At 40.6% G+C, this 14,867-nt stretch overlaps 1 protein-coding gene across 13 annotated transcripts in view; it reads left to right on the forward strand.

Moving 5' to 3' along the window:
- Positions 1–14,867, forward strand: part of TPRG1 (tumor protein p63 regulated 1) — a 373,176-nt gene that overhangs the window by 209,591 nt on the left and 148,718 nt on the right. For 12 of the 13 annotated variants that reach the window (XM_086399009.1, XM_086399037.1, XM_086399080.1 and 9 more), the window contains one exon: positions 12,874–13,027. In XM_086399009.1, the coding sequence (XP_086255135.1) occupies positions 12,874–13,027 (154 nt within the window). Of the gene's footprint in view, positions 1–12,873; positions 13,028–13,453; positions 13,587–14,867 lie in introns of those variants that run through there. The other variant, XM_086399066.1, reaches the window with a different exon arrangement.

Below are 14,867 nucleotides of genomic sequence, written 5' to 3' on the forward strand. Positions count from 1 at the left end.
TGTATGAAACACCATAAATAAACTTCCCCAGAAAGTGTTTTCATAAGATTAAAGGGAAACGTAAGAATATGACATATTAATAAGATGTCTTGAAATTATTCTATTTCAATTCCTCCAAAGTGGAGAAGGCAAAGGGTTTGCAGCCACTGGAGCATGAACCAAGGAGCAGTGTTAGGAGAGAATCTGGTTTTCTGTGTTCTGTCAGAGTCTTATGTGCCTACTGACTTCTTGGGCAGCCCTGGTTGTGGTTGTTTCCCAAATGACCATGGAAAGCTGGCCTCCCCAATTTCTCAGCTGTAAAGAATCTGCCTGCAATGCAAGAGATGCAGGAAACACAGGTTTGATCCCTGGGTTGGGAAGATCCCCTGGAGGAGAACATGGAAACCTACTCTAGAATTCTTGCCTGAAAAATTTCATGGACAGAGGAGCCTGGAGGGCTATAGTCCAAAGGGTCTCATAGAGTCAGACACAGCTGAGTGACTGAGCACAGCGACAGCACCTGGACAGCTGGGCTGGAAGTTTGTAATAACTGGTCTCTCTAATTGCTCTTTTATATACTCCAGACCATCTACTCTCAATCTCTCTTGAGAGCAAATGGAAACAGGTAAGATTCAGGAACTGTTTTTCTTAGAAACCTTTATTTATTTATTTATTTAAAACTTAGCTCTGTGCTTGTTGAAACTTGGTTATTTAGGGCACTCAAAAGTAAATTCCTTTTAGAAAGGAGACAAACTTACACAAACCTGAAGGAAACACAATTTGCCAAATATCCCAATTGATAATAGAAGGAGTTGACTCAAAGTTGTTTCCTTTATTGTGTGGCATTTTCCTTGGTACCTTTGTAAGAGTTACCTCTCCTCTGTACACATGGCAACTTCTGCACAGAAGGGGCCCGATAAGGAGCCAGCAGGCCAGCGTCTACAGTACAATGCTTTCAGATCAGGATCACAGATAGACGGTCTGTAAGCAAAAGTATAAGTCCTTCTGTCCTGGGCATTTCTCTAAAAAATCTCGTTTTATGTACATCTCAAGATGGGTAGATTCCCCCCATCTTCTTTAAACAAACAGAGACCAATTTAAGAGCTTATTTTTGAGCTATGAAATTCAGAAATCTAAACTCATGAACGGAAAAAGAAGCAGCCAGATCAATCTGGCCTGAGGAATCTATTGTGTTGTGATTTGCATTTTTAACAGTGAAGACCATGGGTCTATTAATTTCACAACTGGTTGGCCATGTATTATTAGATGGATATGGTGAAGGCAATGGCCATGGTTTGGACATACAACTCTATTTTTTGAATAGATCCCAATTCATTTGATGATAAATATAAGACAAGGATACAGAATGATTTCATATTGGTGAAATTACCACAAATGCTGTAAGATTGGCTCTGCAAGCTGAATTGTTTGGTTAGAGACTTGAGGAGTTCTGGCTTTAAATTCTGGAAATTAATGCTGTTTCATTTCCAGTATTGAACTGTTTGAGGCCTTGAATGTCAGGCTGGGAAAGTATTTCTGTATTTGAGAGGCATCTGGAAGTCCCTTTAACTTTCTGAGCTGGTTGAGTGAGCACTGTGGTGAAAAGCAGAGGGTGACTTAATTCAGATAAAGAGAGTACAAATGAAAATGTGAGCTCCAAAATGACTGTCTTTACATTGGCTTATGGGGGAATGAACCGCTGGTTGGGATTGTTGTTTTTCAGTCACTAAGTCATGTGCTACTCTTTGTGATCCCATGGCCTGCCGCATGAGAGAGCCTCTTCTGTCCTTCACTATCTCCCTAGGTTTGCTCAAATTCATGTCGATTGAGTTGGTGATGCCATTCAACGATCTCATACTCTGCCTCCCCCTTCTCCTCCTGCCCTCCGTCTTGCCCAGCATCAGTGTCTTTTCCAATGAGTTGGCTCTTCCTATCAAGTAGCCAAAGTATTGGAGCTTCAGCATCAGTCCTCCCAATGAATATTCAGGATTGATTTCCTTAAGGATTGACTGGTTTGATCTCCTTGAAGTCCAAGAGACTCTCAAGAGTCTTCTCTAGCACCACAATTCAAAAGCATCAAAGCACTGAAGAATTAATGCTGGTTGGGATAAATGCCTCTTTTTTTTAATTGATAGAGGTATGGCTGTTATTTATAGTATAACATTTTTATTTTGTAAAAATGTGTTAGTTTCTGCTGTACAGGAAAGTGATTCAGTTATATATATACACAAATGTATTCTTTTTCAGGTTATTTTCCATTATCAGTTATTACGAGATACTGAGTATAGTTCCATATGCTATGCAGTGGGTCTTTACTGTTTATCTATTTTATATATGGTAGTATGTATCTGTTAATCCTAAACTCCTAATTTATCCCCACCCTTTGTCCTCTAGTAATCATAAGATTATTTTCTCTGTCTGTGAGTCTGTTTCTGTTTTAAATGAATTTGTTTGTATCATTTCGTTTTAGATTCCACATACAAGTGATATCAAAGGTGTTTGTCTTTCTCTCTGTGACTTACTTTACTGAGTGTGATAATGTCTAGGTCCATCCATGTTGCTGCAAATGACATTATTTTTCATGGTTTAGTGATATTCCATTACTCATATGACTTATATGTAGCACATCTGGAAATAAGAACATTATAAAAATACAAGTCATGACACATACATTAAATTTTCTGTTTCTCTGATTCTCTCCTCTACCCTCAACCCAACTGGATCTTAGCTCTCATGATTTCCTCTGTCTTCAGTGTACTTAATGCTATTCTTTTTCAATCACCTTCTTGACTTATCAAAGTCCTCATATCCATCAAACCCCAGCTTAAAGACTACCTGCTTTACAAAGCTGTTCTAGAGTTTCTTGAAGACTTGTTATGTGTTCTTCAAACTCTTTTCATGGTACTTAGCACAAGGTTGAAGATCAGTAAACATGTATTAAACAAACGAAAACTTCTTTGATTCAACTCTTAGGGACTGTTCCTAACTCAGTCTTACTTACAAATTTATCCAGAATAATTTCTCTGAACTTTATAGAGGAATGTTAATGGGGATTTGCTGACAAAGTTGACATTCAGAGCAATTGTTAAATATTGCGGGAGTTATAGTCTAAAAGGTTTGAAGGAAGAATCAGAATATGAGGCTCCTAGTAAAGAATATAACACTAGTCTACCAGAGTATGTCTCTAAGGATGACAAATTTCATGTCATTTTCATTAGTGGCAAGCAGGTTATCATTTTGAATCCTAGGATCACAATTTGTTTCACCCTGACAAGCATGGAGCACCAAATGGAACTTCTAAAACATGAGCATTTAGATGCCCAAGACTGAAAGAACCAGTTTCTTCTCCTTTATCTAAAACTAATTTACTCTCTACTTTATGGGATTAACTTTCCATTTAAGTGGCAACTGTGAAACCAAAGCTTTTGTTATAAAATAGACACATTTCCCTTTAGGAAAAGGCCTGAGAAAAAGGGTTTTTTGTTTGTTTAATTATTTACCCGTGACTCCAATAGGAATGCATTCCTAGTTAGCCTGTCAATAGAAGTATAGAAATAGCAAATTAGAAAGAACTGCTGGAGTCAGGAATATTGATAACAGCGAGAAATGACTGCCTGATGGTAAGAGAAGAGACAGCTGATATAAGAACTAATAAACTTAGCAGTCCAGACTCTTTAGAGCTTGAGTAAGAGCCTTACTATTCATATATAACAATTGACCTTCATAAAGGAAAACATTAGAGGATAGCAAAGTATTGTGGAGGTCTGAATATTCGTCTAGGTACCCTTCTAAACTTCAGTCTCTGTTTTGGCAAAATTAAGCAGTGAAGGACATAGGACACACACAAATATTAAATCCCTTTCATGTCTTAAAATCTAGGGTTCATGATGATTTTTATTAAGCCATAGAAGAATTAGGTATTTTTAATATAAACTGTGTAAGAAAATAAGAATGTAAGTTTTAAAATGATGTCCACCCAAATAATCCCTTCATATCAATTCTGGAAAGTAAAATATTTCTGTACGTCATTTAAGTGAAACCCACAAGTAGATAATCCTTGTCTCTTTCTGGTCAGAAATGCTAGACATGTGCATTGTTGGAGTGTCTTCTAGAGGGTATCTAATCCAATGCCTTTATTGTTTTATAATAAGAGTGTCTTAGTCTTTTGAGGTTATTATAACAAAACACCAGAGACTGAGTAGCTTGTAAACAACCCAAATTTATTTCATAATTCTGGAACCTGGGAAGTCCAAGATCAAGGTGCCAGCAGATTCACCATCCAGTGAGGGCTTGCTTTCTGACTCATACATGATGCCTTCTCTCTGTGTCTTCACGTAACAGAAGGATGAAGGTCCTCTCTGGGGTCTCTTTTATAAAAGCACTAATCCTATTCCTGAGACCTCGGCCCTCATGACCTAACCTCCCAAAGGCTTCACTCCCTAATTTCATCACCTTGGGCTTAGGATTTTAACACAGACGTTCTGGGGGGATGCAAGGGGTTTCCCTTGTGGCTCAGCTGGGAAAGAATCTGCTCACAATGCGGGGGACCTGGGTTTGATCCCTGGGTTGCGAAGATCCCTTGGAGAAAGGAAATGCTACCCACTTCAGTATTCTGGCCTGGAGAATTCCCTAGACAGTATAGTTCATGAGGTCACAAAGAGTCGGACACAACTGAGCAACTTTCACTTTTCTGCGGGGATGCAAACATTCAGAAAGTGTGCTATGCTGTGCACTGTGCTCAGTCGTATCCAACTCTTTGTGACCACGTAGAACTACAGCCCACCAGGCACCTCTGTCAATGGCATTTTCCAAATAAGAATAGTGAATGGGTTGCCATTTCCTCCTCCAGGGGATCTTCCTGACCCGGGGATCCAAATGGCATCGCCTGTGTCTCCTGCATTGCAGGTGTATTCTTTACCTGCTGAGCCATCAGGGAAGCCCTAACTGTAATAAACATTGTTTTGGTCTTTCTGCACAGATATAATTTATTTATTGGGCTTTAAAAGAACCTTAGAAATGATCTAGTTCAACTACCTGGTTTCACAGAGGACGCTTGGAGCCCAGACAAAAGAAAATATTTTAAGTTATTCAGCAAATAGATCCATCTTTTGAATGCAGGCCTCCTAACTGTACTCTGAATTACTATCCCAGCACCACACTACTCCTGAGTTCTCTCTTTACAGACATTGTTGGTCTGTTTATTGCTTTATCATTGACCTCTCCGTCATGAAACAAACTTTCTTGATTCCCCATGCCAATAAATGGTTAATCTCCCTGAGCCCAGGGCCCTGGAAACTTTCGGGAGGGAGCCAGGTGAGCAAAGAGAGCAGATAAAGGCAGCACCTGCCTATGGGTTTGGAACAGCCTGGGGACACGGAGAGAATGTAAACACGTTCTGCAGATCTTATTGTCTGACTCTGTGCCAGCGTCTTTTGGGTTCTTGTCATGGAAAATATTTCGTCTGAGGTCATTCATTGAGCAGAGGAGCATTGAATACCCTCCAGGGTGCCAACCCCGGTCCTGCTTTTGTGCAGAATAAATAAGCAAGGGACTAACGTTTCAGGGGCCTAGAAGCCTGTCTTGTAACAATACAGACCGGGAGGTAGGGAAAAGGAGCCATTTAGAAAACACACTGTGTTGTTCTGAACTACCCTCTCCCCCTGGCTGCCCGCCCGCCCCCCTCCTCCTGCGCGGCCTCCCTCTGTTTGCTCACCCCTACTTACAAGCACACGCCCTGCGTTTAGAGCAAGAGTTAATGTCTGTGCTTCCTCATAAATCTCGGTTTGCCGCCTGGAGCTATGTTTTTAATTCTGTGGTGGAGCTTTGAGATTTGAGATGAGTAGGAAGGAGGGGCGGCTGACGGAGGTAGTCATGAAAGCCGCCATGTCTCTCCTTCTGCGGACTGGCCTCCTCATTCGGTGCTTTAAACAGATATTTTATACCTCGGCACAGCATCTGTGAAAGCCTGGATAGAAGCTGCAGGGGTGGGGGTCGTCCTGGGAAAGGATGTTGACTGTATCACATTGTGCAAAAGGATGCACAGTTTTCTCCGAGGACAGAAAAAATGTGTGGAATGAGCAAATTAACCCAGACTGGTTGGCATGTTTTTCTAGTTCAGCTAAAGATGACTTCAAGGAGAGGAGTCTTTCTGACAAAAATAATTCATGTCTCAAAAAGCTTGTAATTGAAGCAAGTTTTCCCTCCATTGAACTTGAACTCCATTTTTTGTTGTTAAACCATATTTGTTTTCCATGATTGGTCATTTGGACCTTGTAGGATAGCTTCTCCTGTATAAGCCTCCTCTCTTCAATATGCCTTTGCTTTTTTTTGGTGGAGGAGGAAAATCTGTTGGGCTGCTGTGATGATTTAAAGTAGTAATTGCTTGGGCCTTCCACCCTGCCTGCAACTGTATTTGAGTAGAATTCTGCGTCTGAGTCACTGAGTCAAACATGTAATTAACATGACTAAAGGAAGAACTCTGGTCTTTGAAAATTCTGGCCCTCGGTTTTTATGTCTATAAAATGCAAGAACTAGAAACACACCTCTAAAGAGCCTTCCAACTCAGTCATACTAGGATCCTAACAATCCTTAGCTGTTATATACCCTCTTCCTCCACCTAGTTCTTATGAGTCCTAATGGGTTTTTTCTTCTACTTCTGTACCTTTCTGTGAGGTTTTGAAATTTACCAGAAGTGAAATGTATATTAACCTTCTTGTTTCCACTTCTGTGGTAATGGAGGCCAGATCCAGCTGGTTTCTTTGAGGATAGAAACTGGTAACACAATAAGTTGTAATAGGTGAACTTCTGCGCTTCTGTAATGGGACATTCAGGTTTCTGTGCCTGTTTAGGCCTGGGAAGCAGACGACAGTAAAAGATCATGGGCTTCTAGAGTTCAGACTTTCCCTAGTGGCTCAGGTGATAAAGAATCCTCCTGCAATGCATGAGATCTGGATTCGATATTCGGGTCAGGAAGATCCCCTGGAGAAGGAAATGGCAATCCACTCCAGTATTCTTGTCTGGAGAATCCCATGGACAGAGGAGCCTGGTGGGCTACAGTCCATGGGGTCACAAAGAGTTGGACTCGACTGAGTGACTAACACTTTCACTTTCACTAGAGTTCAGGGATTGAACCCTATCCATTTCTCTACTCCTGATAATATACCACACAGAGAATTTGCTGATTCAATCGTGGAATTGAAGATAGAAAACAGGAATGCTGCAGAGAACCATCTCTAAGGTGATTTAAAAGATGATTTTTAATCTATTAGAAAAGTTTTACAGAACTGTGCTTATTCAATCTGAAGAACAGAATTGAAAGGTTGTCATAAGGTGAATGAGAGTCTCTCTGATGGATTTAAGTCTAAGTAGGAAATCATATGGGCTTCCCAGGTGGTGCTAATGGTAAAGAACCTACCTGACAATGCAGGAGACATAAGAGACGTGGGTTCCATCATTGCTGGGTTGGGAAGGTCCCCTGGAGGAGGGCATGGCTACCCACTGCAGTATTCTTGCCTGGAGAATCCCATGGACAGAAGAGCCTGGTGGGCTACAGTCCATGAATTCGAAAAGAGTCGGACACAACTGAAGTGACTGAGCATGCACAGGAAATTATATACATCAATACACTTGTGTGAAGCAGAAGCTGAACACATAAGAAATACCCTGGGACTCAGAATCAGATGGAGGAAAAGGGATTAATAGGTGAAGTAACACATAGAAGACTTTAGCACCTCTGTGCTGAAGACTCAGATAATGTTCTGATTAAACCTGGTCATATTCTTTATCTTATTTCCTGTGAAGTGAACTTCACCTGTTTCTATCAAAATATTTTTTAGAAAATTGCTTATAAGGGTCAAAAAAAAAAAAAAAAAAAGAAAGAAAGAAAGCCTCTAACAATACCCAGTAAGCATTATGCTACATGATAGGAATTTAATATTTGCTAGTTGGACAGAACCTTCCAGCATACGAAACATTTTTTCATCTATTATCCTCTTGTCCCTCATGAAATTGTGATTACCTAAATATGCCAGAAAATTTGGAAAACTCAGCAGGGGCCACAGGACTGGAAAAGGTCAGTCTTCATTCCAATCCCAAAGAAAGGCAATGCCAAAGAATGCTCAAACTACCACACAACTGCACTCATCTCACACACTAGTAAAGTAATGCTCAAAATTCTCCAAGCCAGGCTTCAGCAATATGTGAACCGTGAACTTCCTGATATTCAAGCTGGTTTTAGAAAAGGCAGGGGAACCAGAGATCAAATTGCCAACATCTGTTGGATCATGGAAAAAGCAAGAGAGTTCCAGAAAAGCATCTATTTCTGCTTTATTGACTATGCCAAAGCCTTTGACTGTGTGGATCACAATAAACTGCGGAAAATTCTGAAAGAGATGGGAATACCAGACCACCTGACCTGCCTCTTGAGAAACCTATATGCAGGTCAGGAAGCAACAGTTAGAACTGGACAGGGAACAACAGATTGGTTCCAAATAGGAAAAGGAGTACGTCAAGGCTGTATATTGTTACCCTGCTTATTTAACTTATATGCAGAGTACATCATGAGAAACGCTTCAAGCTTGTGCTGGAGGAAGCACAAGCTGGAATCAAGATTGCCAGGAGAAATATCAATAACTTCAGATATGCAGATTGCACCATCCTTATGGCAGAAAGTGAAGAAGAACTAAAGAGCCTCTTGATGAAAGTGAAAGAGGAGAGTCAAAAAGTTGGCTTAAAGCTCAACATTCAGAAAACAGATCATGGCATCTGGTCCCATCACTTCATGGGAAATAGATGGGGAAACAGTGGAAACAGTGTCAGACTTTATTATCTTGGGCTTTAAAATCACTGCAGATGGTGACTGCAGCCATGAAATTAAAAGATGCTTATTCCTTGGAAGGAAAGTTATGACCAACCTGGACTGCATATTAAAAAGCAGAGACATTACTTTGCCAACAAAGGTCCATCTAGACAAGGCTATGATTTTTCCAGTGGTCATGTATGGATGTGAGAGTTGGACTGTGAAGAAAGCTGAACACCGAAGAATTGATGCTTTAGAATTGTGGTGTTGGAGAAGACTCTTGAGAGTCCCTTGGACTGCAAGGAGATCCAACCAGTCCATCCTAAAGGAGATCAGTCCTGGGTGTACATTGGAAGGACTGATGCTGAGGCTGAAACTCCAATACTTTGGCCACCTCATGCAAAGAGTTGACTCATTGGAAAAGACCTGATGCTGGGAGGGATTGAGGGCAGGAGGAGAAGGGGATGACAGAGGGTGAGATGGCTGGATGGCATCACTGACTCAATGGACGTGAGTCTGAGTGAACTCCAGGAGTTGGTGATGGACAGGGAGGCCTGGCGTGCTGCGATTCATGGGGTCACAAAGAGTCGGACATGACTGAGTGACTCAACTGAACTGAACTGAACTCTCAGGAAGGTAGTGTGAAATGTGCAAAGGTATAGAACTAGTGAAAGCCGAAGTTTACCCTTAGAGTATGTTTTTGAAAATGCTATCACATTTTCTTTGCTAAATAGTTTGATTTTGGCATTATTTTTCTGGGACTATGCTCCCATGTTGATTAATTTGAACAGAGCAGCTCAGTGAGAAAGACCCAGTCTTCTCACCCTGGTGACATAACATTTTTATAAATTCCCCCTATACTTCTAGGGCTTATTTTCCTATAATCTCATAATTGCTAATGTTAAAAGAGTATATAAAAATTTACAGCTCCTTTTGAGACAGGGCTTTCTGACCTTTAGCTGGGATCCCTGGGCAGGCTTTGTGCCCACAGATTATGGCTGGCTCCTTCAGGCAATTCTTTTATCTCTGTGTCTGTTGGAAATGATGCTGCCTTGTGTAATGGCAGGAGCTTAACTTGGGAGGTATTTTGTAACTATAGTCCAGGATGCTGAAAAGACCCCTAAATGGAATCTTGAGAGACCAGGGCTCTCACCAGGTCACCCCTGTGTGTAGTGATGCTTCAGGCAAGCCTTGGTCCTTTCTGAGACTCAGTTTTCTCATCTCCAGAAAGAAGGCACTCGGTTGTATCTTCCAAAAGCCCTTTGGGCTCTGAGATTCTACAGTTTATAAACCTTAAACTATTGCTCCACCGCAAGGTGCCTGATTTGTTCTTTCCCATGTTTGTAAAACACTGTGGTAGGTGCTAAAGTTCCTGAGGAGTGAGGGAACAATACTGGGTGAGGGTTTTGCAGCAGAAGATGTGTTCTTCTCAGTGGGGCTAAGCTGATGCTCCTAAACTAAAGAAGCCACAATCCATAGGTTTCTTGTAGATCTTGTATATCCTTGACTGGGTAACGCTAGTAGCATCATGACAATAGCTGTCTACACCATTTACACAGAGTTACTGAGGTCATGAAATATCACCACATGGAGACACTCTGAAGGAAAGATGGGGAAACTGAGATTCAGAAAGAGAAATGAGCTTGGCTATATAGTCACATAGCATTAAGTGTCAAAACCAAGACTCTTCCTCAGCACTCCCTGACTTCCTGTTCACTGCATTTTTTATTCTCTTCTCTCCCCTCGGATGACCACTCCCATGGTACCACATATAACTGTTTAATAAAGCATTCCTGGTCATATTCTCCACAGTTGCCTTAATGATATCTGACAGAATATGATAGATTTTCATGGCACTCTAGTTCTGAAAGATTTGCTGAGAAATGCCACCCTAGTTTTACCTTTAGAGAAAGCGCTCAGTTGTAGATTTCTCTTCCCAGCTATCACCCCTGGAGTTCAGGAGAGAAGGTTGGCTGAACTTGTCTATTTAGAAATAGTATACTACATCTCTGAAAGGCATTGCCACACTCAAATTGATCGGTTGCTTAGAAATAGGGTCCTTTTGAATTTCATGCTTTTAAACTTCCTTTGGGGGTTTCTCTAAAGTGAAAGAATATAAACTATGTTTACTGGGAAAGCTATCTTGGCAAATTTTCATCCCCTTTGGATAAAAGGAAAATTGCACCTAGTACATGAAACGACATATGAAGTAGTAAATAATTGCATCATGCAAGTTGTTTTAATGGACTCAAGCCAGAATGCTCCATTAACTAGCATACATAGAATATTCATTGAGTTTAAGGCTTATTATCAGGCCAGGGAAACAAAGGAATGAAGTAAAGTACGGGAGGGTCAGGGGGGAGATAAATATCAGTGTGTATACTCAGTCGTGTCTGACTCTTTTGCAGCCCCATAGACTGAATGCCACAAGGCTTCTCTGGCCATGAGAGTTTTCAGGCAAGAATACTGGAGTGGGTAGCCATTTCCTCCTCCAGAGGATCTGTTGTATCCAGGGGTCGAACCCCATCTGCTGTGTCTTCTGCATTGCAGGCAGATTCTTTACCCTCTGAGCCATCAAGGAAGCCAGTATAGCAGCTAAGAAAATGAACCAGCAAAAAGGGAACTTTAGCGATATTCAATGATATTTTAATTTTTCTCTCTTTTCTTTTTCTTTTTTTCTCCTTCCTGGGCAAAGGATTAAGGACAAAAAAAAAAAAAAAAAAAAAAAGGCTGGATATCAGCCTTCAGATAGAATCATCAAAAATCTGAGAATTGGGCAGCAGAATGTTCCAGGCTCTTTTCTTACTTCCCTTTTGTAAAAGAAGCTGAGGCCAATTGGGGTGTTTTATATGTAGGTGTGAGGTTGTGTTTATACACATCTCTACATGGATAAATATTTGAAAACCACAATGACATTCCTAAAGGAATCTATCCTTAATACAGGAAGTGACAGCTTTGTGAAGGCATCACAGTTGAGCTCTGGTTTTTCCTTCTAGATACCAGGATTTAATTTCTAGAAGAAATGAGAGCTCTGTGATGTTCCATGGGGCTGCTTAGAATTACAGGTAACTTAGTTTTAAAGCTTGTCGAATGCAAAGCACCTGAGATTGGCTTAACCTCCAGGGACCTCTTTGCATTCAGAAATGTCTAAAACCACAAACTGTAAATTCTGAAGGATACCGGCAAAAAGAAGAGGCCACAGAGATTATAGACTTGTTATTCAGTGGACCACATTCCCCTCCCACAACTCCCCTCCTATCATCACTCCCAAACCTACTTTCTCTTGCTCTGCACTTAGGTTTACCAAATGGGCTTGGCCTCTAAAAGACAGTGGTGCCTCCCACATACTGTGGATCAGAACTGTGACCAGGCAGAACTCTGGCATGTGTGCTGCTGCAATTCTGGTGGATGAAATGTGTGCAGAGAATAGAGAACCAGGAGACATAAAAGCTGAGGTCACAGGGCATTTTAAATTGGCCATCAATTCTCTTAAAGATCAAACATACCCTTCTTCTACAGAAGTCCCAATGTCTTTTCTCAGTCATTTGTTGCCTGGTTTTACTGCTTGGTAGATTCTATAGTTGCTATTATTTTCCTTCTTCTTGAAACCATCTCCCATGTTGACTATGTCTTCCATGTTTCGATTCCTGTCCTGCCACCTTGACTCTTCTTTCTTCCTTTCTCTTTTAGCTTTGACCATCAGAATATTGGCATAACTTCAGTATGCTTATTTCCAGCCTTAGTTTCTGTCCAGAACACCAGAGTAACATTTCCAACCAAGCATTAACCTACAGAATTCTCAACAACACCTTGAACTCATCAGTTGTTGTTGTTCAGTTGCCAAGTCGTGTCTTCATGATCCCATGGACTGCAGCACACCAGGCCTCTCTGTCCCTCACTCATCATGTTTGAGACCAAATCCATCCTTGTCTTTCCTCTTAAATTCCTTGGGAGAATTCAGCTAGTTGGTAGGTCAGCCTCTTATCTCAGCATCAATACAAAGGCTGACTGGGGTAGTACGTTTCCTTTGCATCCTTTTCTTTTTTGGTTTAATCTAATGAAGGTGACTAATCTAAGGGAAAGCTTCTTTCTTGCAGGAGACAAGGAGAAGGCCTTAGGATCTACTGGGGGAGTCCTGAGCAACAGTCACTGTTCGTCCGCTGGAATCCGTGGTCCACTGAGATGCCTTTTGCTACCTTCACTGAGCACCCCATGAAATACACAAGTGAGAAGTTTCTCGGAATTTGCAAGGTAGGAGGCAGCTTGGGCATCACTCTTAAATTAGTTTTTGTGGAGAATCTATGTGCTTTAAAAACATGTAATGTTAAAAAAATGATAAGATTCAACCTCGGTTTTATATAGACAAAAGCTATAATAGGTTTATAGAATTTTTTTAGTAAACAGTGGAGCTGTTTTATATTAGAAAGAATGCATTGTATTTATATTAACCATATGATGCTATTTCCTCTTGCTAATTTCTTAGCAAAAATCATAGTGTAATATTGTTGAAAACTTGCAATACTTGTGTTCATCTATGTCTATTGCTTACAGTGTATATAGAATTTTCTGTGTATAATTAAATTATAATTATTTTATTCAGAGAAGGAATGTAGAGTAGTGTTAAGTAGGAAGTCAGATATAGCTCTGTGATCATGTTTAATCACTTTTTTCCTCTAGGCCTTGGTAGTATTATCTCTAAAATGGACATGATGAACAACTGCCTTTCCTCTGAACCTCACTGGGCCATTGTAAGGTTAAATTGGATAAAGTATATATAAATGCTCCATAAATTATAAAGAAATTAAGAGTATTTTTTATGTCTTTAAATCTCATCTTCCCAAGTAGATTTTAAATTTGTCTCAGATGGCTGAGAGGTCCCCGTCTACTATTATTTCAACTTTCCTAGGGAGACTTATGGAGAAGGCAATGGCACCCCACTCCCATACTCTTGCCTGGCAAACCCCGTGGACGGAGGAGCCTGCTAGACTGTAGTCCATGGGGTCGCTAAGAGTCGGACACAACTGAGCGACTTCACTTTCACTTGTCAGTTTCATGCACTGCAGCAGGAAATGGCAACCCACTCCAGTGTTCTTGCCTGGAGAATCCCAGGGACGGGGGAGCCTGGTGGGAGGCTGTCTGTGGGGTCGCACAAAGTTGGACACAACTGAAGTGACTTAGCAGCAGCAGCAGGGAGACTTAAGCTGTCCTTGGACACTCTGAATAGTCAGAAAGTAAAACAGAGCTATAAATGCAGTGAAAAATCAGCCTTTATATTTTCAACAAAACCATATATATATAAGAATATACATAAGGGCTTCGAAATTCTTGCCTTCTCTGTCCTTTCTATTTTATCTTTATAGGCTGTCACATCATTTTAGAGTATCATAATTCTTTATTTGCTATAAATTCAAAATATGGAAGTCTGCATTTAAGTCCTCCTATGGTTGGATGGCATATATTCTATTTTTTGCTTTATTTTAAACAGACTTCTTCATGTAAGCAAGTATGTATGTGTATAAACAAATAATTTTAATTAATAAATCCATTGTTTTACAAAAAGGATCGGAGGCAAAATGTATGTGATCAGAGGCTAGAGGGGGGTCTTCTTTCCCTCTAACACATAAGTGAAGTTGGCTAGAATCCCATTCTGCTCTCAGCAAAAGGCAAGGGTCTTTTTAAGATTTATTTAGATGTCTTCAGTGGCTTATGGTCTCAAGGTTTGCCTCTGATGTCAAGCACTTGAAGGCACTAAATTAGTTCACTGTATGGATTATGTCATTCTCCTAATTCACCATACCTCAACCCAAGCATCAACATCAGCCACTAGTCTGACTCTTAACTACCCAAAGTCATATAGAACAACATAACCCTGATACAAAGACATATACATGAGAGAAGACTCACTCAGAGCTTCTGGGAGATACGATAGGAATGTACATCACAATAATGCCCAGAACTTCAGATGGAATATTGGATCTTATTTTTAAAAGACATTATTAACAATAATGCTCAGATGCATTGCTTCAGAATCTCGTCTTCTCTTTCCTGCTCTTGTTCTTCCCCAAACTCCTGTTCTTTTCCTCTTCCTTAT

The sequence above is a fragment of the Bos grunniens genome, chromosome 1 (assembly GCF_055505025.1).
Source record: "Bos grunniens cultivar Pamir isolate PY7600 chromosome 1, Bosgru_T2T1.0, whole genome shotgun sequence".
Taxonomy (NCBI): Eukaryota; Metazoa; Chordata; class Mammalia; order Artiodactyla; family Bovidae; genus Bos; species Bos grunniens.